The following is a 25,248-nucleotide window of genomic DNA, read 5'->3' on the forward strand; positions in this document are numbered from 1 at the left end:
GACCGATTGCGATTACACTCGCCACGAGAAATCGTTTGCCTCCGTAACGAACGCTACTAAACAGTTCCATGCCTAATTGGAACTCCTTCCTCCTCCTCCTCCTCCTCCTCCTTGTTTGGGAAAAAAATTTGACAATGAATGCGATCTCTTGGTAGCGAAACTAGTTATTTTCAACTTTCTGCCGACTCGTGCTAATCTCTTAAAGGATCCCAAATAATAACACGATTTAAAGGGAAGAGAGAGAAGCGTTTCTCTCTCCCCTTGAAAATCCTGTTTTTATCTTTTCGCTATTTGTGTCACCTGCTCGTAAATATTTGAACAGATCTTTTTTTCTTTTTCTCTCACTCGCGACGGTAGAGTAAACGTAAAAAAGTAAATTATCCTTTTTTTTTGTTTTATCGCAGAGGGACGACGGCGATGAGAGCGCGCGCGTCGCGAGTAGTTTACCGATCCAAAGTCCCGTTAATCGTCAACGGAATGGTTACGTCCCTTCTCGTTACGTATATCTGGCAAATATTCCGCAATCGGGAGATAGAATGTTAAACGTCCGTGTTCTAATAGTCCGTGTATAATCGAATAAGGCTTAAACAACGGGACGGGTTAACGTATATTATACGAAACGTGTCGCGTGGATGATCGTGATCGGCGCTCGCGTCGTTAATCTCGCTACCGGATCGTTTTGCGGAAGCGACAACTTCCACGGGACTTTGGCCTCATTAAGAGGAAAGGTGCCTCATCCCACCCTCCCCTCCTCGCCCCCTTATCTTATCCTCCGTGCGGATAACCGCGTGGATGCTAATTATAAAACGCGCGAATAATGAAATCATCTTGCTAAGCGCGGCTCGCGAGCCCGCTCACTTCCTTGAGAAACTTTTTCAACCGGGCCCGCGAGAGAAACGCCTTTATTAGCGGATGGGACAACGCTCCACGGGAGAAATTAGGCTCGTGGGATAAAGCGACTCAGAGTTATTAAGACAAATTGCCCGCTAATCGACACCACCTCCCAACGCTAACCCGACCACCACCGTCTGTCTCCCTTCGTCTTTCGAATCTTTGGAGAATCGTGAATTGTTCCAGAAAGAGGGAAATTCGATGTAGGAAATGTATATATTTTACAAAAATATGATACATACGACGTTCAACGTCCTCGTACCGCGATACACGTACATGTACACTATGTACACAACTCACTCCAACTTGCTTATTCCTTAATACGTTTGATCGTTATTTACACGTGTTATAATTGGACGGAAAGGATCGACACGGCGATCAGGACGAGGAGGTTCCCGTTCACGGCGAGCCTCGACGAGGAGGAGTCGAGCAGGGCGTGCTGGGCCAATGTCCTACACTGGGAGCTTCGAAAATGTTTCACATTCCCCTCCGAGTCCCTTGCCAACACGCACAGCTCGTACCTCGACCCGGTGTCCTGAAGATCCTGAATTTTAAACGACCTCTCGCTGTATACGAGATCCTTCTCGATGGCGGACTTGCCGCTCCCAGACTCTCTCACCACCACGTAAAAGTCACCGATGTCCTCCCGCGACGTCACGTACCAGGTCGCCTTCCAACTCTTGTCCTCCTCGTCGCTGGAAAAAATAATATTCACTCGTTTCCAGGAAGATGGAAATTAAAAAATTATGTATATATATATGTAATCTCCTCCCGAGTATACACTTACTACTCGATGTTTCGATATTTCACGTCCGGGGTGATGTCGAACTCGGGATACTCCTTCACGTCTCTCTCGCCGCACCCCATCAAGTCCTCCGTGATTCCAGCCAACGGTTTACCCGCGAGAAAATGCGGACTCTCGCAGCTAACGTTCGACCATTCCTCCGGTATTTCCGTTTTGGTGGCCAGCCACCTCTTCAATGGCCTCACGTGGCAATCGCAGTGCAACGAATTTCCTGAGCGATATTCGCACGATGATGATTCGTTTCTTTTTTTTTTTGGAAAAATATACTTTTCTTTTGAACAAAAATACGACGTCTTACCGTGATACCGTACTTTCGTCCCGTTGTTTATGATTTTCATGAACGTTTCGTCGAACACACCGATGGAATTGGACTCCAGGTCGAGAATCTTCAAATTTGGCAGCGGTAGAATTTTGTTGAACGGTAGGTGAGTCAGCCGGTTGTGACTCAGGTACAGATTAGTCAGGTTGGTCGGAGGTTCGAAGATATCCGGTTCCGAGAGGTCGTTGATCTCGTTGTAAGAAAGATCCAGCGTTTGTATCGCCGTCAAGTTTCCAATCACATCTGTCGGGCGAGGAAAAAGAAAGGAAGGAAAAAAGAAAGAAAAATGGAAATATCGAATTACAATCTCCCCGCATTATCCCCGTAGCTAGGCAATAACTGTAAAACACACTCACATCTGTGAATCTCGTTAACGTTGTTATGACTTATGTTCAAACGTAGAATCTTCTTCATCCCCGTGGTGAGCTCGTGAGTCAATACAGGCATAACGTTATAAGAGAGATCGATCTCCTTCAACCGATAAGGTATCCAAGGATCGTTGGGGAACGTTCTCTTGGTCACGAATGAGATCTTGTTGTGGCTTAGATTGACCCTCTCCAGGGAAAGGCAATCGTCGAGAAGGCCATGGGTCTTGTTGTCCAACTTTTCCAACTCGTTGTGAGAAAGATCCAACGTTCTCAAAGAGACGAGGCCTTGGAACGCCCCGTTCGGGATGTGGCCGATCTTATTGTTGGTCAGATTCAACGTCAACAATTGCAGCAACCCTTCGAAGGCGCGCACGCTCACCCTCTCTATCCGATTATCAGCCAGATTCAACTCGAACACTATGGGAAGACGCCCGAACGCCGCCTTCCTCAACTCGGTCAATTCGTTATCCTGAAATTTTATATGCACATAATCTGCTATCCCATTCTTTTTTCGAACAGCACATAAATAACGATCGTCTTTTTCCATCGATAATAATTCGAACCTGCATGTAAAGATACTGCAAGCTGGTTAGCGTGCTTAACGCCTCCCAAGGTGGTTTCGTCATGTTGTTGGAGCGCAGGTTCAAGGTCCTCAAGGTGAGCAAGTTTTCGAAACTTCCATGCTTGAGATTGTCACCCAACCGATTTCCCGTAAGGTCCAACGAGAGGAGAGCGTTCATCGTGGGCCACACGTCCACGGTTGGAATTTCCTCCAACCAATTTTCGGAAAAGTCTAGACTGCCCAGGGAAATCGGTAACTGGAAGATCTTCGTTAATCGATTGTTTCTCACCGTTAAGCTCCTATCGATCATCGTGACTTTTATTTACAAATATTTATGTATATAAAGAATCATGCTGGATCGTTACGATATCCGTTACCTGCAACTCGGCAATCTGGTCAAACTGCTGCGAGCGACGTCGGTCAATCGATTGTGACTCATGTCCAATTCTAACAACGTTGCCAACGGGCCGAACGTGGACGGTTTAATCCTCTCCAGAGAATTGTAAGACAGATTCAAGAAACGAAGACTGAACAGAGTTTGAAAGACGGCGTTGTGGATCTCGGACAGATTGTTGTGGGACAGATCGATCGTGTGGAGCTCGTACAATTTTGGAAATGTCTGGCGGGGCACCGAATGGATCAAATTGTGAGACACGTTGAGAACTTTCAATCCTGTCATGTTGTGTAGAGGTACCTGCAATTATTATTTCGATTCTCTCATTATTAGATGGAATGGAATTCTCCGTGATAAATGTTCAAACTTTGATCGTTCGAATTATTTTTCTTAAATTCTGACCTGGTTAAGAGCGGTCAATTGATTGTAACTCAATTGCAGCTCCGTGGCATAAGTTGCACTGTCGAAGGAATACTTGGAGATGTTTTCCAACTTGTTGTGGCTCAGGTCCAGCATCGTGATGTTCACGCAATTCTCGAAAGCGCCCGGCTCTATCTTCGAAATTTCGTTACGAGATAAATCGATCCTTGTCAAGTAGAGATCCTTGAAAGAAAGTTTCTCTACGACGGTGACGAAATTTTCCGACACGTCCAACAGCTGAACAAGAAAAGAAAAAACGATACAACGATATGAAGAGTTTCTTCTATTTCGAAGAACGTGTGCATCGAATATGTAGAGAACGCATTCGTACTTCCGCGAATTGAAGTTGATTGAACATCTGGAAGTCGATCTTCTTGATGAAATTTCGCGCCAGATCGATGGTTCCTATCCTAGTCACGGGTCCAAAGGTCCCTCTCCCAACGTCGTTTATCTGATTGTCGCTCAAATACAATCTTATCAAGAAACGCATGCCGCGAAAAGTGTTGGAGTCGAGCTTCCTTATTTTATTGTGGCTCAGATTCAATACCTTGAGCAGGGAGTTCCTCGCAAATGTTCCTCTATAATAATACGCGAGTTATCCGAATGAATATTCTCACGGATAATAATCTAATCTCCTTTGCGCTCTCCACGCCTTTTTCGCTCGGCCGAACCAACAACTCCGCACGGAATTTCAGACACTGCACTCGTTCGATCAATTTCTAACTTGAAATCATTTCACGCACGTATAAAGTTTTTGTATTTTAATATTTTGTGTATTTTTTGTCATACAAAGAAAGAAAATTTATCGAATATTAAAGTATCGTTGCTTGTTTTGTTCGATATTTTAATAATAAAGCAATTATCAATCTATATTCTCATCATCATTCTGTTATTCTTATTTTTCACCTTCTCTTTCTACATCTCTATTTTCATCGCTACTTTCCTTCTCTCGATCGTCAATTTCTTAACGAATTAAAAAGTAATTTCGTTATTCAATAACGAAACATCAAACTCATCCTCGAACCAATTTCATTGCCGTGTTCCATGCTGCGCAAAATTAATTTAAGAACTTTGAAAATAATGTTTCTATTGGCACGACTGTCAAACTCAGACTAACGCCAAAGATGTAATCTGATTCGGGGTCAAAGTCTAATTTCAGATAGAAAAAATAGCCATTTGACAATACGTTATTTTACACTTTATAAGAGTGTACGTAAAGAGGTTAGGAATTTATTCGTGAAGCGACATTTTAAAAATCAAATGTAAATATCGTCGCCGTTCGAATTGAGTCGCATCAAATCGAGTGGTGTCAAATCGAGAGTCATCATTGGAGCGCAAAGGATAAACGACCAATTTACCTCTTTAAATCCGCGATCGCATTGTGAGACATGTTACACCAGCCCATTTTCGTCAAATCAGCCAGATGAGAACCATCGAGTTTGCTAATCAAATTGTGGGACAAGTCTAAATATTCCGTATCCCTCAAACCCTTAAACTGATTCCTTTTAAGCTCCTTGATCTTGTTGCCGTGCATGTCCAATCTCTTCAGCTTCTTCAAAGGCGCCAGCGCTTCGACGGGTAACGAGCTAAGCGTGCCTACAGAGGAAAGGAAAATGGTTGGGTAAAGTAGGACGCGCGATTCTGGAAACGCGTATTTCCTCGAAAGAAAAAGGTAGAGGCAAGTACCGTTACTGATCTCCAACTTTTCGATTTTCGCTGCCGCGGCACTCTCCGCGAAACTGTTCGCCGGTAAAGTAGAAATTCGATGGCCAGTTATGCTCAGGATACTGAGATTCCCCAAAATTTGCAACGCCTCGTGCGGGAACTTTTCCAGGATGCTGTTTATCACGTGCAACTCCTGCAACGTCCTGTTCACCCCGAGAAAACTGTGCTCCTCGATCAACCTGAGCGGTGTGTCGACGAACTTGAGCACTCGAACGTCGAGAGGATAGAGTGCGGGCCCGTAGAAACGTCCTTCGAACCAACGGCCAACGACCCGACATCACCACCAGGATCGAGGATCGAGTTTGAGAAGCTCTCAATGAAAAGCGACACGCTTACCTATGTTGCACTTGTACAAAACTAGTTCCTCGATCGGCGCGCCCTCGTTGCCCAGATTGGAGAAGGCCAAGCTCAGGCTGGCCAAATTCGTATTCTCGCAACGGACGTAAAGCCCTCTGTCGCTACCGCGTGCGCAAGCGCATGGATAGATGTATTTCGGCTCGTTGGGGCATCTGAATCGTGGGCCGGGTGGAACGTAGCCGCCCATGATGGCGGGCAGGATCGAGATCCACAATAACGGGAGAGATATCATCTATGGGCAGTGGATCGACGATTAATTTGTTTCGTTGCGTTTCGCTAAACGCTCGAAAAAGTTTCATTGGTAAGTAATCCTGTTGCGATCACCCTGTTCGCGAGGGAAACGTGGGAAAGTTTTCTTGCGTTAGATCCGCGGCGCGATAATAAACGAGCTTATATAGATAAATAGATAGACAGCCATAGGCGAATCGTATGCTTTTCCCTTCGATTCAAAACATTCGACTACCGATTCGTCTTTCCTTTTCAACATGCGTAATTTCTCTCTCTCTCTCTCTCTTTCTCTCTCTCTCTCTCTCTCTCTCTCTCTCTCTCTCTCTCTCTCTCTCTTTCTCGCATACTATCAGTGTCGTTTTTTGATCGAGAACGATTCTAGGCAAAGAGACACGCGCATTAGGCGTCCAAATGAGCGGAAATTATAGGAGCGAGGCGCGACTAATTTGTTTGCGGATCGGCGATCGCCGCCGAGAAGAGGATCTGAAAGAGGAACAAAGAGAAGTCGTAAAGAGACGAACGACCTCGTTGCCGCTACCTACCTCCCTGTCTACCTACCTCGTACCGTTTTTACGAGGAACTGCGTGCAATTCACTGTTATCCACTGCGTATCATTTCTTCCAAGCCAAGACGATAGCCAAGCCAAGATAAACGAGAATCTTTGATTGAGGTAGATAATAAGGTAGGTTAATTAAGATTTTTTTTTTTTAATAAACACTTTGCAAGAGGAAATCTACCTCGATAGTTTGATCGTATGCTGGAAAGCTGCCAACGGGATGATCTATCGGCGGGGGAAAGAAATAGGTAATCGCATTCTCTTGCGGAAAGTGAAATGGCGGCTCGCGATTAACTACTTTCCTTCGATTCGAACACGGGAACCACGTGTTCGCACGCGAGTATCGAATATCGAGTAAATTAGTTCCGTGATTTTCTTATCGAAATTACGAACCGTGGTACGGAGAAAACGATCAATCGATCGAAACTTTTTTTTTTACAGAAAAATTAAATTAGGGAACAGAAAAAAGAAAATTAGGCGTTCGATTGTTGTGATCGTGGGCGCAGTGAAACGTAGGCAACGAGGATTCTGAAACGATACTGTATTTGTATTTTTATTTGGATCGATGCGTTAACGATGGCCTCAAACATCATTTTAAACGGGGTCGATGAATTAATCGCTTAAAATTTTATAATCCTCGGTTAGAAAGGATTGAACGGCTCGCGAAACTCACTGACCTGAGAAACGAATAACCATTCTTTATTACGGTTCCAGTAATCTAGTAATTCAACGAGCGAGAAGGTAAAAAAGAAAAGCGGGCTGATCTAGTTTCGCCGCAACCAGTGTTTACGCAACATTTCGAACATAATACTTCCATGACAGTTGAACGTAAATACAAAATACGGAAACACGAGTCCCCGAAACCCTCTTTTCTGACGCAAAAACGTCGACAAACGCCTCGATATGCAATAGGAAGCGTGAAATTTTATCGAACGATACGACAGACACGCGGGAGGTGATCGAAAACGGTCGAACCTTTCACTTATTCTGAATCGACCTTAACGATCACAAGCAATGAACCGAATCGCTTGGATTTCATGTTCCCGAGTAAAAAAAAAAATGTCTTGTACCGGTTGTCTAACTCGTGTAATCTTACGTTTGACACTTGATATTTCTTGGTATTTTATCACGGTGAAATTGAAGAGAACACGTAAAACACGTTACACGAGACGCTTAAACACTTCGACTGGTTAAACAATCAAAAAAGAAATCTACGAGTTCGTGAGAAAAATTGTTTCGATTCCCTGATCTCGAAAGAAATAACTGATGCGCGAAGAAAATACAATAAACTACGCTCCACTTTCTGAAACGAATTAATGCTATTATGACGACGCGACTGAAGAGAAAATTTCTAGAATAATAATCAATTGTTCCTACGCGATTTTCTTTCCGCTCGAATAAATTTTTTTTTCAAACAGATCAAAGTGACTTTTTGTTTCCTCTCTCCTTTTAAAAACCGAATCGAGCGATATTTTTCATCGACCAGCCGACCTTGTATAAATTTCTGATCTCCTGACTTCGTGCCAGCATCGAAGAGATGCAATTTTTTTTTCCCCCGAAATTCGATTTCAACCGGATCAATGAGATTTTGTTGATTTCAATGATCGATGAAAGGCAAGAAGTTGTCTACGTTAAACGACAATAAAAGAGAAATCGGAGAAATTAAAAAAAAAAAGCAAGAATTATATCTAAATTATATCAACCCATCTATCTATACATTGAAATCATTGCTTATCGAAGCGAGCAGATGACACGCAAACGCACGTGGAACAGCGTATCGAAATACCAGCTCGTTTTTATTAATAGAGAGATATTAAAACAGAATGTAAATTTCGAATTTCTAATCCAAAACCGTATAATATCTTTATCGAGTGAACAGATGAAATACCTTGTTTGCACTTCGTCCGAAAAGATTCCGAAAGCACGGTGACAGTCGTTGCTTTTAGGACGAGCTCTGTCTTCGAAATCACATATTCGTTGTTCGACCAATTTTTAATTCGTTGTTTACGCTCGTTCGAGATCAGTAGGAAGAAAAAGAAGAAATTCACGTAAACGTTTCACCACATTTCTGTCTTGAAGACATTCTGCAAATGATTCCAGGATGAGGCTACCGTGAAAACTGAGCCGTGGCTCGAAACTAAAGAGAAAGGCGGCTCGAGAAGAGAAGGTTCTCCCATTGGCAGTTGATACACGCTGTCCTTTCGTGGACACGCGGGCTCTCTGGCTTTGAAACATTTCCACGAGACCAAGACGTTAAGGTTGCGCTCGATTGGCTCATCGGGTTCCCAGGACCGTACTAAAGCCTATTTATTCACGTTCCGTAACAATCGTATTGTTTTTTCCCGTGTCCAAATTTATCGTTAAAAATTGAGAAAAAAGTTGTCGTTAACTTGTAATTGTAATTTCCAGTTTGAAAAGTAATTTTTTTCGATCATTTATTTTTTTCTCAGTGAATTTTTTCACCTGGAAAAACGTTCAACGAAGGCGCATTTCTATTTGGTTTAGAAGAAAGCCGAGAAGACTGGCTGCGATTGGTGGACATTTGTGAAAGTTAGATCACGATTTCCTGACTTGTTTTACGAGCTACAGTGACATCTATTGGTACGTAAAAATAATCTTGTAAACGTTTTCAATCGATGTTATAGTTTAAAAAATTCGTGTTAATCAATTTTAATTAATCTGATTTCTCTTTTTCAATGATAATAATAATATTTTGCACAAAGTCGACGATATTGTGAATATGATCCTAATTTAAATTTATTAAATATGCATATATCTATAAATTATAAAACTACGAAGTATTATAACGAAAGACTCGTTCGTAATGAACTACCTCTAATCTATCGTATGTATGCAATTGACGCGGTGCGGCGCTGTAATATATTCGAGTTTATTTACCGTTTCGATTTATTGTCGATCGAAATTTAAACGCGATGGAAATCTAAAAAATTAAATGGAATGATTAATTGTTAATAATATCATTGTAACATTATTCTTAATTGTGTGAAATCATTTAAAATTAAAATAGTTTTATCGAGTGAAAATGAAGGAAATTAATACGATATATCGTCAATGACGTTAGAGAAAGAAAATGCGGATTCTAATTAAATGCTTAATTATTTGCTTAATTATATTAATTCATAATTTAAAATTTCACTTCGATACACGAATAAACTCGATCGGTTTTAATTTGGATCATAGCGATCGCATTCTAATCGATAATGTTGGAAACGATACAAGGATGGTAACATCGATATCATCGAACTCTCAAACAGCGTAACGTAAAGCAGGTTGAATGTTAAATTTGTACGTCATTATCGCGAATAAATTCGTTCGTATATTTCGCAAAAATTTTTCGCAATCTTTTTATAGTTGGCAAAGGAGTATCGTTCTTTAATCGAATTAATTGCCAGCTTCGCTAAACGTAAAATAATAACCGGATATCCCGGTTAGCGATCGTTTAGACCATAACGAATAATGGCGTTATGCTTTTCAAGAAATTACGCGGTCATTAAGGTCGATAAGTTCTCCGAGTGGCATGGTTCGAAAACCGGTAGTGCAAGTAAAGACAGCTACCGCATCAGCCGAGTATCAGTGTGCAAAGATTGTGATTCGAAAAACGAAAATCGCGAGCCGATTGAACGAACATCTTACGCTCGTTTTCTTTTTTTTTTTTTTTGTTTAAAATGGATCATTCGATGATATTCCTGTTGAAGTTTCTGCTCTGGGCTCGTGAGTAAAGAAAATTATTCAGAATTTTTTTCACGATCGAATGTTAAATTGGATCGTTTTACAGATTTGTTCCTCGCAGTCGTCTCTTTACCAACTTTGGGTTACGTCGTAAGATGTTTCTTTTACGTTTAAAAGTTACGTTTTTTGAGAAAAGAAGTTTTTTTTTTTATTTTTCATAGGATCGACATCGTTTAGAGACTTACGAAGATTTTTCCGAGGAACGATTCGGCGACTTGGATTTTTTTAACAATCTGACCTTTCGATTCTCTTGCGAGGGAAAACCGATTGGCCTGTACGCGGATCTAGAATACGATTGCCGAATTTTCCACGCTTGCGATGATTCGGGAAACGGTTTCCCCGTCGTTTGTCCGAACGATACGTTTTTCGATCAACGGGAACGTGTGTGCAGCGACGAAGGACACGTTGACTGTAAACACGCCAACGAATGGTAGATGCGACATCTCGCATGAATTCTATTCTATTTTGTACTCTCTTCTTGTATTTTCTTCTTATCAACAAATATTTTCAGGTTTTATTTAAACGAGTTGCCATTCTCGTTGGAAGTGACGGAGAAGAATCATGTTCGAACAGAAGAAAAAGAAGAAGTTCCTTCGGTGTTGCCTCTTTTGTTACAGTGACAAAATCAAAGATTAATTTTACGTGAAAATGTGAAATAAAAAACGTTACAGTGGATCAATTCGACTCGTATAATCGATCTTCAAACGGTTCGACGAACTATCATCGTGATTCTATCGTATTCAAATACGGTATTAATTAAGTGTCTTTTAAAAATAGAGAAAAATCGACAGCGTTTTATTATCGTTTAAAAAATTAGCGTTGAATCGAAACATTTTTTGAGACCTTGAAATTAATCGAAACGATCGCGATAAAGCGCAGAATCCAATAACATTCTTCTCTTCCGTTATTCGTTTTATCCTTTAACGATGAAGAAGAAAGGAGGAGCATCCGAGACGAGAATAATTACATCGCGCGTGCGTCGTAATCCAGCGATTCTTATCTTAAGAAAAACTTAGCGGTGGCGAGAACGATCGATAAAAAGGCGAGAGACAATGGGAGCGGGTGGAGAGGTGGTGACCGAGCAAAGGAAATCAGTGGATGAGTGGATTCTGAAGCGTTTTATTCTTCGTAAACGTAGAAACATAGAGAGAGAGAGAGAGAGAGAGGGAGAGAGAGAGAGAGCAAAACAATCGCTTACAGTTTTACAAACTAAAGATTTTTATTCGATATAACATTATATATTCCTGCGTTATCTTTGATCATCATTGAGCGCACCGATTATACCGAGATCGATAAGAGAAAGTTGCCCAACGAAGTTATTTATTGTTATTAAACCCTTCACCATTATAACCCCTCCACGAACGAACAAGAGCTGTCGCTTCTAATAATAAATTTTATCCGCGTGTTAACAAATTCGTGGGAACTACTTAGTTCGTCCTAGCTAAGATCGAGTCTCTGCAGTCCGTGCTATTATATAATAAGTCTACGTGTATAATATATATATATATATAAAATTTGTTTTTCAGGAAGACTGAGAAGGAGCACCGACGAACGATATATATATATACATATACGTGTATATATATACGTCAGTCGCGTACGGAAGAAAATTAAAGCTAGCCCAATACAACGTTCATTGTTATTCAACCTTTAATGGAGTGAACGACGAATCCTGGAACAACGAAGTTATAATCTTAACTCTTAGTACATCAAATCCCGTGCCTTAATAATATTAATATTCTACTATAGCGTACAATCATCGTGTAAATCGTATAAACCGTGGAACCCATTCTATTCCTTAAAACTGGCTCGTAGGCTAAATTGTATATGTATCCCGAAAAAGTGGAGCGATATCGCGTTACCAAATATCCGGAATATCGAGTATCGCTTCTTCTATCCATCTATCAAGCGTGTAAAAAGAAAAAGAATCTATTCTAAAACGTTGGATCAATCTTATCACTAACCGTAGTAATGAGGGGCGTATTCGTATTGAGCAGGCCAGGAGATGCCCGGCCCCGTCTTGTCGTTATCGTAAACGTATTTAATTTTCGGATTGTTGCTCGTTCCGAAAAGAGAATCTCGCATCATCCCGAACATGGCCGTTCCCAGTGCCATGTTGCTGATCATTCCGGCCACCGAGGCGGTGGCACGCGCATGCGCCAGAGCCAATTGGAGCAAGAAAGACAAGACGAGGCCGAAGCCTGGCATCATCTCGGACATTTTCGACTTGAAAGCTTTGCTCAACGAAGCGGCGGTACCTTTTCTCGACGCGTCCTCGTCCCGCAGACGCGGCAATCGAACGATCAGAGTCAATCCTTCGTCGTTCTCACTTCGCTGGTTTTCATCGTCGTCGATCGCGTTATCCTCGACGTTTGCCACGTCTCTTAAACGCCTATCCCTCGACGAGTATCTCTCCAAAAACGACTTGAAGTAAGCTTTAGCTCGTTTCTTTCTTCGCCTCTCCTCCTGACCCTCGGACAGCTCTTTCTCAAAATCGTACGCAACTCGATCCTTGATCGGCGAAAGCTTCGACTCGTCTCCTCCATTGGGGACTCGTTTCCGAGATTCCAAAGACACGATATTTACTCGTTTGATCGGTTCGATCGAGCCGTTCCTCTCCCTTCCCGGCGATTCGGACGATCGAGAGGAGTCGAGGGGCAGCAAGCTCGTTTCCCTCGCGAGCTTGTCGTGTAATTTCGTGCCGAAAAGAACTTCGAAAGCGTTGTACGCATCCTCCGAGGCGAGATACCCGGTGCCTTCGTCCCCCTCCTCCTCCACCGCCACCTCGTCGGAGTCGTTCGACTTGATCTTATCGAGGAACATGGTAATTATCTCGTCGTCGTTCATCGATCTCTTGATATCCATGTATCCCTGCCCATTCTTCAACGATTGAACATCGGATTCCCTCGACCCCTCTATGCTCCTCTCCTTCTTCTCCTTCTCCTTCTTCGCCCTCTCCCCTTCCGGACGTTGATCCAAAACTTCCTCCATTATGTCGCTTATGATGGTCAATATGCTGGGTAGGTTCTTGTTGTCTTTCAGCTTGGCCCCTCTCCCCTCTCTGGAGGACGGGGCCCCGTCCTTTCCATAACCTTTGATCTTGAAGTAACCGATACTCGTCTCGAACTTCTCCTCGGTCAACATTCTGTACAAGTCGAGGAAAAATTTCTCGATCGACTCCTTCCTTTTCAACAATTCTTTCTCGAACTCGGCCGTCGACATGGCGAAAAATTCTTGCATCTGTTTCTCCGTTTCGAGGGAAGAACGTCCCGGATCGTTTCGTCGAAAGCCGTTTATGTTCAGAGAGCGACCCAGGATACCGAGGGTCGGAAAATTGCTGGCGATAAGAGGCCAAACGAAGATTGCCAAACACCTAATGAAGCTGAGACTTAGGATACAATTCATGGTTTGCGACGCGAGCCCTTTGCTCGATGCTTGCCCGTCCAGATCTTCGACTATCTTCAAAATTTCGTATTGATCCGCCGTCAAAGAATCTCTGATCGTTGAATTCAAATTGTCGACGAGATACTGTTTCGATCTCGAGGATGATTTCGTTTTCTCCTTAACTCTGATCAACAATCGAAGATACTCGGATTCCGTGATATTTGGGAACATCGGGTTCGACGAAAATCTGCCGGCCGTCTCGTAATCGGTATCGTAATAAGAATCGCGCAATTCCATGGTGCTTCTACGCTCTCTACGCCCTCCCCTCCCCTCCGGTTTCTCCTGAACGATACCGATGGCCGGTGCGTGGACCTTCTCGCTCGAGATATCTATGGGGATGCCTGTCGGCTGGCCTGCGTACTCGGGGATGATTCCTCCGTTGTCTGAAAGAAAAAAGAAAAGAAAAAAAAAAGGAAAGAGAGAAAGAAAGAAAGAAAACAGGGATCGGACAAAACTTTGACAATCTCTGATAAATATCAATCAACGATTGATTCACCTACTGACGGCGTGTTCGCTGGGTTTCCTTTCTTCTGGCTGTCCTCCTCCTCCTGACCCCCGTTCCCCGGATCCTGCCCTTCCACCTCGCCGCTCAAAGACGATCGAGAAGAGGAAGAAGAAGAAGAAGAAGAAGGAGAAGAGGAAGCTTCGGTAGAGGACTTCACGATCTCGATCTGCGAAATTCCTGAAGGCTGGGAGGATGGAGAAGCGTCGGGCAAAGATTGAGGGATTCTAGGCGCATCGACAACCAAGTGGGAGAAGAGGTCGGTAAGGGTGGAAAGGTCGGGAATGGAGGAATTGTATCGCTTCAAAATTGGCCAACCGATGTTGTTCACGCAGATGGCGAAACTGTAACGAGCCGAGCAATCCAGCATTCTCGTCACGTACGTCGATCTTTCCGCCTCTGGTATCCCTTCCTCGATCCGTCTCACGATCATCGCTTGCCGCTCGCTCAACGCTGGAAGATCGGTCGCGTTCAAACGATCCATCGACCCGTCCTCGCTTTTCCCGAGAATGTTCAACAAAACCTCCTCCATCCTCTCCTCCACTCCTCCCTCTCGTTCGCTCGAATCGTTGGTTCGTTCGGCCGGTTTCTCGAGGCGGGACGCCGTTGACGATTTTTCGAGCAAAAATTGGAATCGGATGGAGCCGTGGGTCTGGGGCGAGGTCTGGCCGAGGGTGGTGAAATTGGGGAAACTGGGGAGCCAGGGATACGTTTGGGCGATGGTCGGCCAGGTCAGGTCCCTGGTGCATTCCAAGAAGCTCCTCTCCCCGAGACAGGGAAGAATTTTCTGGTCGAGCTCGGCCCTCGTTTGGATCGGCAACAAATTCCTCGCTACGCTCATGATGCTGATCTGATGCTCGGTCAGGTGAGGGGGATACGCGGCGTCCTCGGTGCTTATCGAGTCGGGTGGGGCGGGCAAGTTTGGGACGGAGAGTTGGACGGCTTTCAATATGTTGAGGATGATCGTCTCGGGCAGATCGTTCAGTATCGGGACGAATCTCGTGTCGGTTATCGTCACCGTCGTGTCCCCGTGCTGTCTCGTCTTCACGTTCGTCTCCGACAGAGGGGGCGCGGGGTTGACCTCGGTCAGCGTGCTTTTTTCGTCGGTGATCGTGGCGGTGGTGCTGGAATTGGTGGTGGAGGTGCTCGACGCGACGATACCGAAGTTCGGAAAGTTGGGCAGCCATGGGAAGTATTGCAGCAGTATCGGCCACGCCACGTCCCTCGTGCACACCAGGAAGCTGTTCTCTCGAAGGCAATCGATCATCTTGTTGGCGAACTCGGGCCTTATACTGGCGGGGAGCAGAGCGTTGGTGATGTTCACGATGTTCGCCTGTTGTTCCGTGAGCAATTCGAAGAATTGGGGATTCTTTACCGCGGAGGAGAAGGGCGGAGATGAAATCGGTACGTTCGGATTGATGGACTGAAACTGGATGGCACGAAGTATGTTGAGAATTACCGTCTCGGGAAGCTCGGTGAATATAGGGACGAATCTCGTCCCGGACACGCTGATCACCGGCGCGACACTCGGGATCCGCGGCTCTTTCCCGTCCTGGAAAAACGCGCTCGCCTTCTTCTCCTTCCCCCCAATCCCGACCCTTCGTTCCTCGGAATTCGCCACGCTCCCCTCTGCAGCTGATCTCTGCGCGTTCGTCGTCGTCGTCGTCCCCTTAGTCGCCGCTTCCTCCGCCGCTCGAGGGAAGTCGGGGAAATCGGCCACGTGTTTGGCGACCGTCGGCCAGATCACGTGCCTGGCGCAGTCGACGAAGTCGGCGTTGCCCCGCAGATAAGACAAAACATCGAGGACGAGGGTCGGGCGGGCCGAGGGCGGGACCAGATACTCGGCCAGCCGTAAAATTTCCATCTGCCTCCTGGTAAACGAGATCGTGTACGTCGCGGCGTCCCCCGTCAGGATGAACGTGGACATCTCCCTCGCCGCGTCGACCGAGTCCCGCACCTTCGCCAGAGCGTCCAGCATCTTCGTCTCCAACTCGTCCGAGGAGCTCAACCGCGTCCCTCCCCTTTGCCCCCCCTCCACCTCCTTGAACGGGAGGAGATAAGCGGGCCCGTCGCCTTTCGCGAGGACGGTGGGCAGATAGACGACGAATTTTGGGACGAGCTCGGCCACCACTGGACTCTGAACATGTTCCGAAGGGAGGGTGAACGCGTCGGGGGCGATGCGTTTGACCATTGGCCAGACCGAGTATTTGAAGCACGCCAGGTAATCGTACTCCTTGGCGCATCTGATCGTGTTCTGGGCGAATCGGGCCCTGTACGAGATCGGGATCGATCGCTCGGTCAAGTTGATGGTCACCGAGCGGTCGTCGAATAGGAAAGCGATGTAGATGTCGGCCGATCGGTCGAGGAAGGAGGGGGCGGGGGAAGGGTGGGGGTCCGCCCTACGATCCTTGAGAACGTTGTGCAGGATCTGGATGATGGTCGCCTCGGGCCCGTTTTTCTTCCCCGTTTTCGAGTCGTCCGCGTCCACCACTTCCGGCAACTCCAGATCCGCGGGGACACCTTCGAGGTAAGCGGGCAGCGGGGAGAAGACGGGGTACACGTCGATTATCGGATACCAGGTGTGGAAGTCGGGGAAGGGGGGCAGGGCGGGGAAGTATTGTTTGATCATAGGCCAGGCGATGTACTTGACGCAGCTGTAATACTCGAATCTTCTCACGCAGGAGAACATCTTCTCCGAGTAGTCGAGGCGCAGGGTTTGAGGCAAAAATTTCTCGGCCATCCGGAGTATGTACAATTGATCGGTGGTCACCAACTTTTTAAGGGTGTCGTTGTTGATGTCGATGTAAGAGATCCGAGGCTCCTCGCTCTGATACGTTTCCAAAGCGTCCTGCAGAATGTTGTACACCAACGTGTCCGGGGTGAGAAGCCTGATTTCCTGCAGATCTCGAGCTTTGCCCGACTTTTGTCCGTTGTTACCCTGAAAGGTAGAGTCGAAAGCGTTCGTTATCCCTCGAAACTCCGATATTCGACGAGATGAAACTACCTCCCCAAACTACCAATTACACGATTTTAGTCTACCACCGATTAATTTCTCTCTAAATTTACCTTCGATAATACCGCTTTACCTTGTCTCCGCGCTGAACCTCCGGCTCGACCTCCCGTTTGAAATTCAACACCTTCGCCTCGTCCATCTCGTCCGCCTTGGCCCTCGCGTCCAACGCGTCGTCCCGTATCGATATCAACCTCTTTATCTGTCCGTCCACGATCGACTGTTGCTCCCCGTCCGATATCCTCTTCTCCTCCGCGCTCAGGTAAACGGTGGAACTCTTGCGATTTTTCGCTCCGCCGACACGCGGCTCGAGCAACGACCTGTACCCCCTTCCCTCCACCTCCGAACTTTCGTTGCAAGGGGCCTCCTCCTCGCTCCCTCCCTCCTCCTCCCCCGCCTCCTCCTCCTCCAACTTCCCCGATTTCCGAAAATAACCCGGGATCACCCGAGCTCCCTCGCCGCCGTCGAACCTCCTGATCCCCTCGCTCTCCTCCTTACCCTCCTCCGCCGATTTACCAACGTCGTTCCTCCTCCGCTTCTTCACCGCGCCCTCGGCCTCCTCCTCCTCCTCCTCCTTCCTCTTCCGATCGTCGGACGACCCGTCGCCGACATCTCTCCTCCGCTCCTCTCCTACGAGCGTCCACGTCTCACCTCGACCCGTTTCCCGATCCAAGTCCCGCCGTTGTGCCCCGGCCGACGAATTCGAACGGGCCCCGTCGACGAGGAGCGGCTTCCCCTGGTCGCGGCTCGCGCTCGGCAACGGCTCGCCACCGCGGGCCACGAAGGCGAGGAGCAGAAAGGCGAGGAAGAGGAACGACGCAGGAAGGTGGAAGCTGGTAGCTGGTAGCTGTGGGCGTCGCGAGCCGAGTGCTCTCATGGTCGCGGTCGAGAGGCGAATGTCTCGGCCACTTGTGAGCCGGTTTATGGGAGCCAGCCCGTGGGAAGAGGTGTATGGTAATACATATATACCGGGGCGCATCGAACGAAGATGCGAGTGTACGTGGAGAGGCTCGACCAACGAGACGCGGACACCAGCAGGGAATTTCCATTTTTACACCGAGCCGCCCCTCTACGACCTACCCCGGGGTTGCGAGCGAGCGAATCGAGTTCGCGCTCTAACGGGTGTAAGTGCATTCTCTTTTTACTCGCTTCTTTTCGAGAGGGAGGGGGAGAGAGAGAGAGGTATGCGTATTTTGTTGGAGGAAGGACGATTCGCGGAATCGTTCCATTAAGCGAGTGCAGCCAAAGTTCATCCATCGAGAGGGGATGAATCGTCCCTTTCTGTTTTTCTCTGTTCGGAGGAGGAGGGCGACAACGGGTTCGAAGCGTTTCGATAAGAAAAATTTGAAAAGTCGAGGGTTGGAAGCCTCTCTCTTTACGGCTCGAGAAGCAATGGCCGAAGCAACCGAGTCGGTTAATACCGGTTGCTGACCGCTCGTGTGTCCAACGCTGTTCCTTCTCGCGGCCAACGTAATGAGCCATTTAACCTTGAGCCAGTGGTGCTTGGAAAATAACGCGGCGTGCCTTCGAGCTCGAGCTCTTTGTACTTCAACTCGCTACTTCTGTTGCTCTTGGACCGATCGGAAGGGGAAAAAAATATAAATCGGATATCCTTTCGCCGTTGAATATCCTTTTTACCCCGAGCATTTTGACGGCTCTCCTCCTCCTCCTCCTCGTCAAATTGTGGAATTTTAATCAAAAAGAGAAAGGAAGAGGAGAAAAAGGCAAGCTCCGGCAAATGACTCCCAATGACGAAGGAAGAACTTGCTCCGTGGGGAGATTAAACGGCTGTGTGCAAAGAAAAGAAAGAAAGAAAGAAAGAAAGGGAAGGAAAAAGAAAGAATTCTCGCAGATTTTCTCTCTCTCTCTCTTTCTCTCTCTCGTTTATTATATCGTCCATCCGTTCCCTTTTATCGTTTTCTTAAATTATCCGCGGCAAGCGCGGCACACAGGTTTTAAGAATTCGCTACGATGGAGGGACGACGCGCGAGTTGATAGGAAAGACGGTGCAAAAAAAGGACGAAGGCGAAGGGCGGGGAGGAGGCATGACGGAGGCAATACAACAAGGTGGAATACAGTCGAGTACAAGCAAGGTTTCAAGTTCATCTTTGATACGGCATCTTTCTGGTTCTGGTACCAAGGGGGAATCGAATTTTTAAGTCCTTGAACGAATCGAGATGAGACCAGAACGGGATGAAGCCAGAAGGGAGAAAGAGGTGTATCTGTAACCTGGCAACAGGGATCCGCGCGAAGGGTAAAGAATTTTTACGACGCGCGTTATTTTCCAACATGGCCTCCTCCTCCTCCTCCTCCTCCTCCATGCTTTCCTTCCTCGGCTCTCTCCTCTACTTCTCTCTTTCCTTCCGCACGCCGGATTCACTGCGCTAAACCCGATGCAGTAAACCTGTATACCGCTTTTCTTCCTTTTATTCATCGTAGTGCGTACCACACTTCGCTCTTAAGGTGTGTTCACAATGCTTTTACCGCCGATTATTATTGCCGCCAGTAAAAACTATACTGTGCCGGCCAATTGGAACAGATCCGAATGGGATCCGATCCGAATGGTTGCTCTCGTTTCGTTCACTTCTCTTCCTTCCCGTGTCGCCCGATTTTTTTCTCCAATTCCGCAGTAAGATGAGTTTTTTTATCTCGACAACAAACGAGAATCCCCGATCGCTTGGAAAAGAGATTATCGAGACCGTTTACCGCGCCACGTTTCTTTCGTAAACAACTGCTTGCTACTTGACGCATCGTTTAAATTAACAGGGCGTGAAGCAAAATTGAAAACGTGATGGACGGAAGGAAGGACCGTGAATTCCCGCGCTTTCCGACTTCCCGTCGATATTTAAAAATTGAAGTAGAAGAGAAAAGAAAAATCTTTCCCTTCTTTTTTTTTCTTTTTTTTTTCGACGAATTCACACCGGCTATGATTATGGACTGGCCACAGGGATTTAACGATCGCGCGATCCCTATTCGGGGATATACGAACGATTGTAGGACAATGACGATGAATAGAAAGTGGGACGTGATGTACACTCGACGCGGAAAGAAAAATTTCCAACGATGCTCGAAGGGACCTATAGTTTTCAAATCCTATTTTTAGCCGTCCTCCCTCTCCTTTGTATAGCCTCCTTTCTAAAAATCCGTACGCGCGAAAAGAGAATTTCCCGTAATATAATTAAACGTTTCATTACGTAACGAATGAAATTTGTCGAAATGAAATTTTTTAACGTATATATATATTTCGAATCGTCGAACTTCCACCTCCGAAAGGAAAAAAAAGTGTTCCAAGCGCGGCTCACGTCCACCAAATTGTCCGCGAGGAGGAAATTCGAAGCGCTGCGCAGATCCACCGCGCAGGCCGATCCTCTTTTGAGTTGGAACGGCTCCGTGGCCGTTCGTCCGAATCATACGCCGGCTCGTGCGAGCTCGATAAACACGTTCCACGATTCGTGGTTCCTGGCATTCGTCCCGTGACGATTTTTCGCGATAATCCGAGAATTTATTATAAAGGAAACGAACGAATTCACGAGAAAATTCTCTCACCTCGATCGAATACGCGGTGTCGATGAAGAGGGCCACGTGATCATCGCAACCGGTTCGATAATGCGGCCGATTGGTTGGGCGATGGCGTGCGCGTTGCTCGCGTCTACTTTTCCAAAAAGTGCATCTCTGCTCATCAGCGCGGAGGAGGAGAGTGTTGGTGTCGTTGCTACAGCTCACCGCCATCCAACTGGACGCGGCAAACTGACCAAACTGCTGCCCATTTCCAAGGACACTGCACCGGATCCCGATACACACCGACTCGAACAGTTTATCGACGACGAGAGGAGGAGGAAGAGGAGGAGCGTACAGGGTAAAAAATTTTAAATTCAAATATAGTTTCGTATATATAATTCGGTATACAAACGATATTATTCCGATATTATCGAGCCACTCGTAAACAGGATTCTGTATATGTAATAATAATCTCGAATGTTTAGAAGGGACGAGAAGAGAGGGTCGAACGTTCGGTCATAAGCGAATCCAATTCATGCTGATGCCGATGATGTACAAAATGGGAGTGATGATGACGATGCTGATCGTTTTGACGGCGATCTCCGTCAAGGGATTGCTCGTTGGTAAGTGAAGGAAAATATCTATCCTTTTAACAAGAAAAACGATGATGATGGCGCGCATCGAAAAATTCTACGCGTATAATAAATATAAATTCCCTTTCTTCTTATCTTATCGCATCGGTCTGAACGCGGACTCGCCATTGCAGGTGCCATGTTATTAATGCTGAAACTGAGCACGCTAATAGCCAAGTTCTCCTTCGGTTGGCAGCACAATGCGCAGGCTCCTCAACCGATCCATGTGCACGTTCACAACAGTCCACCAACGGCTCACAATCAAGCGTACAGCGGTTGGATACCGGGGAGCGGTTCGGGAGGGGAACACCACTACTATTACAGAGCATGAATTCTCTCTCAGTTGAAGAGACTGTTTCTTCGATATATATATATATACATTTGTCGTAATTAGAATTACGCTTGTCGCGCGTATATCGTTCCTTCGACTATATATATATCCATACCTCAATTGTGAAGAAAAACCCCGATTATTTGTGATAATTTATCATACGATCAAGCGAAACCGATGCTACGTTTACCAAAGGATATTTATTCTCGAATTTAAGTTTTTTATTTAAGTTTTATTTCGGAAAGTAAGACTGGCAGCTCGCCTCGAATCGCATATATAGATATAATCGAGAAAAAGACCAAATTGAGAAACCAAAATTGTGTAAATTTGTGTTACGTTTAAGGAACAACAACCTCAACACGTTTACCTCAACTTAGCGATATTAGTATTAATTTATTATTGTTGTAAGGAAGCAGCGTCTCTGTCTCGATAACCATCCACGTTTAATCGTAACAATTATATGTATATCATCCTATGAATGTATTTTATTAAATTTTTTTTTTTCAAATCGATCCTTCTCTTCTTTTCTCGACTTTTATCGATGGAAAATTCGACGGGGAAAAAATTTGTTCCCACGCGGGATAAATTTCGAAGAGGGATCGAAGAGGGAGGAGGGTCTCTTTTTCGAACGGAAGATCGAGAAACGAAAAAGTTAAAGTTTTCCGCGTTTCAAGGTCAAGCTTGATTCACACCACGCGTCCGCGACCAACCGCATCGCATCTTCCGTGCCCGCGTATTGCACGAGTTCCAGTTTCCCGGTTTAGTGGGGTAAGCAGAAGAAAAAAAAAGAAAAAAAAGAAAAATGTCCGCTCTCCACTCGCCAGTACATCCAGTCTGTTCACCGACTTCGAAACCAAGAACCGCTCGTCGTTTTGCTCGTGGAAAAAATTATTGGATTCGAGTTTCGGGGGACCGGAAGTGAGGGAAGTAGCGAGAGGCGTGCCAAAAGCCGACGATTAACGGTATATCAACGGTCGTCGAGAGATTTTCTATTTCCTCTAATGGTGGAAATCGATGATAGAATGGTGGAAGGGAAAAAGGTGAGGGACGCGCTAGGAATTAATTAGCTTTAATTAGAAAGGTGGTTAAGAAAAGAAAAATAAAGGTGTTGATTCGAGTTCCCATTTTTATATTTAAGAATTAACATTCTCGAGAGAGACGCGGCACGATGAATAAAGTGGACACGATTTTTTGGTGTTTGTGCATCGCGATTATGTACCAAACGTTGACGCGTGCTAACCATACTGCCAAGGATTCGAGCAACGCTCTGAGAATAGACATTTCTCGAGGAATTGCCGTGTACGTGACGAATAACGAAACGACCGTGAAGCTGAGCATGTCGTCTTTGATTAAAAGTAAGTAAAGGAAAAAAATATTTTTTTTCTTTTGAAATCGCTACTCACTCACGAATCTGGTCTTCTTCTTTCAAGGGGACGATCCAGAGGAACGAAACTTTGGAATAATAAGGCTTAAAAAGAGAATTATAAAAGGAATCGGTATGGCGATGATGATGGTCCCTTTGATGATGCAGGTTTATATCTTTTCTATGAAAAAAAAGAAAAAGGATCCAGCAATCTCGATATCAGCCTCTAACGTTCTTTCGTCCGTTTAATTTTTCAGTTAGCATGGCTACCGGTCACCCTCTCCTCCATCAAATTGAGTTTAATCCGAAGCTTGTTCGTAGGGAAAATCGCATTGGCAATAATGCTGTACAACACGCTGAGGAATTCCAAGAAGTCGGAAACGATAGTGATCCACAAACCTGAATATCACCAACACTATTACGAAACTTATCACGAGCCGGAAGCGGATGACGACGGATGGTGGGGAAGAAGAACGAGATGGCACTTTTTCAAATAGAATTACATCCCCGAATAATCGTGTTTAAGATAATTATTATTCTGAAAATTATATATATATGTGTGTATATATATATATGTATATATATATATATATATATGTCTGTGATACGTGATCGAAGATATCGTGATTATTTTTCACGAAACTTATCGAGAAGAATAATATTGAATTGATTTTCCGCACGATGAATCGACGCTCGATCGACTATAGGAATAAAATTAAATTGGCTGTGGTGGAAACGTCGAGCGTACAGCGAGCGACCAAGCAAGCACGAGATACATCGAGCGGCCCACTTTCGAACGGCATCGTAACGGCATTTCGGTCCAGATTCTGAACCACCGACCACGTACCAGTTTTCCCTTTTCTCTGCCGTTAAATTCGACGTCGAAATCGAAATCGAGATAACACCGTTCGATCCCGGTGACGGATCGAGCTCGTTGACGCGCTCGACCGTCGTTCACACGTTACGAACGTCCAACGATCTCTCTTACAATTCCAAAATTCTTCGCGAAGAATCGCGGCAGAGAAGGCGTTCCACTTTTCGAGGAGACGAGCGTAACGAGGAATATATCGATACATATATATATATAGATCAATGTTAGGGACACGTAACGAAAGTACCGTCAATGTCGAATTTATCGTTCAAGGCTTCGTTATTCGGTGTGCGTATACGTGCCAGAAACCCACCTTCCGTGCGCGTTTACTTGGTATGCTATCGCCATCAATCGGCCGTATCGACAGCTCGCCATACGAAACGTGCGCCTCTATATACCGTTTTCTAAACTACAAAATGTACGATGCACGCCGCATACGTTACGCGGCAAATCGGAATCGAACCCGGATTAATCTCTGTATGCTTAGATCGCGCTACGTGAAAGCATCCAGCTTTTTCGTAAACGTAGCACACGTTCCAATTCTCCTTCTCTTCCCTCAACGCTCTCGGTCCCAGAGTTTCAAAACTCTCCTCTCCACAGGTTGAAAGCCCTTTATCGCCTTAATCTTTTCCTACGTTTACGCAACTCGAAAGATGCTTTCACCTTTCACCTCGACGATACGTCTCATAAATCGTTTTCTATTTGCGCACCTCGCGTCTCAAAGTCGGAACGCCTTTTGATTCGCCTTTTATTACATGATCCTTATGAGGAGATGTTCGATAATCTCGAACGAATGGATACATTTTACGATGATTGTCATCGAGCTCGCGTTTTTTTACAAAACTTGCGTAACGATGCATCGAAAGCTGTGAAAGACGCCGATCGAGAAAGTAATTATCGTACGATGGTTGGCTCACCGAAGGAGAAGAAATTCGCATATGATTATCAGGGAGACGGAAAAAATTGCGTTGTCCTCGCGACTGGTAGATACTGGTAAGGAAGGAAGGTTGTAACGAGAACTTTTATGGCTTCGTGTCTTCGCGAAATAAATACATGTACTTATGATAGGCCGTAAAAAGATTTACAACTCGCGCTCGTTGTCGTTGTAATTATTCAAGCGCATGGGATGAAAGCGAGCGTCGAGGATTCTCCTATTCTCTTCACTCGGATTTTTTCTTCAATAAACGGATAACACGATTTCCTCTTCTCTCTCTCTCTCTTA

The 25,248-nt window shown here is 45.5% G+C and overlaps 5 protein-coding genes across 6 annotated transcripts; 3 read left to right on the forward strand and 2 right to left on the reverse strand.

Annotated features, from left to right (window-relative positions):
- Positions 1-1,088: 1,088 nt before the first annotated feature.
- Positions 1,089-8,782, reverse strand: LOC107999915 (insulin-like growth factor-binding protein complex acid labile subunit). Its single transcript, XM_017059982.3, has 12 exons — positions 8,514-8,782; positions 5,821-6,073; positions 5,446-5,733; positions 5,118-5,355; positions 4,091-4,337; positions 3,742-3,996; positions 3,323-3,639; positions 2,947-3,244; positions 2,372-2,852; positions 1,995-2,258; positions 1,679-1,907; positions 1,089-1,586 (listed from the first exon to the last, which is right to left on the reverse strand). Exons 2-12 carry the CDS (start codon positions 6,071-6,073, stop codon positions 1,238-1,240), a joined length of 3,219 nt encoding a protein of 1,072 aa, XP_016915471.2. The 5' UTR covers positions 8,514-8,782; the 3' UTR covers positions 1,089-1,237.
- Positions 8,783-9,249: 467 nt separating this feature from the next.
- Positions 9,250-11,054, forward strand: LOC108003184 (uncharacterized). Its single transcript, XM_062084961.1, has 4 exons — positions 9,250-10,357; positions 10,422-10,465; positions 10,537-10,805; positions 10,887-11,054. The coding sequence occupies exons 1-4, from the start codon at positions 10,312-10,314 to the stop codon at positions 10,993-10,995; spliced, it is 468 nt and encodes a 155-aa protein (XP_061940945.1). The 5' UTR covers positions 9,250-10,311; the 3' UTR covers positions 10,996-11,054.
- Positions 11,055-11,569: 515 nt separating this feature from the next.
- On the reverse strand, positions 11,570-18,480 carry LOC108003185 (uncharacterized). The gene is given in 4 exon segments (XM_017065316.3): positions 11,570-14,202; positions 14,316-17,259; positions 17,408-18,261; positions 18,264-18,480. Coding segments are annotated over 4 exon segments (5,868 nt in total). The 5' UTR covers positions 18,466-18,480; the 3' UTR covers positions 11,570-12,334.
- Positions 18,481-19,593: 1,113 nt separating this feature from the next.
- Positions 19,594-22,300, forward strand: LOC107999843 (uncharacterized). 2 transcript variants are annotated; one of them, XM_017059869.3, is made up of 3 exons: positions 19,594-21,187; positions 21,318-21,452; positions 21,596-22,300. In XM_017059869.3, exons 1-3 carry the CDS (start codon positions 20,938-20,940, stop codon positions 21,790-21,792), a joined length of 582 nt encoding a protein of 193 aa, XP_016915358.2. In that variant the 5' UTR covers positions 19,594-20,937; the 3' UTR covers positions 21,793-22,300. The 2 variants fall into 2 exon arrangements, with proteins under 2 accessions (XP_016915358.2, XP_016915357.2); XM_017059868.2 differs by having other exon boundaries at positions 19,597-21,187; positions 21,315-21,452.
- Positions 22,301-22,453: 153 nt separating this feature from the next.
- Positions 22,454-25,223, forward strand: LOC107999847 (uncharacterized). Its single transcript, XM_017059876.3, has 4 exons — positions 22,454-22,832; positions 22,931-23,147; positions 23,223-23,323; positions 23,413-25,223. The coding sequence occupies exons 2-4, from the start codon at positions 22,961-22,963 to the stop codon at positions 23,650-23,652; spliced, it is 528 nt and encodes a 175-aa protein (XP_016915365.1). The 5' UTR covers positions 22,454-22,832; positions 22,931-22,960; the 3' UTR covers positions 23,653-25,223.
- Positions 25,224-25,248: the final 25 nt, after the last annotated feature.

Source organism: Apis cerana, linkage group LG14 (genome assembly GCF_029169275.1).
Source record: "Apis cerana isolate GH-2021 linkage group LG14, AcerK_1.0, whole genome shotgun sequence".
NCBI classification, from domain to species: Eukaryota; Metazoa; Arthropoda; class Insecta; order Hymenoptera; family Apidae; genus Apis; species Apis cerana.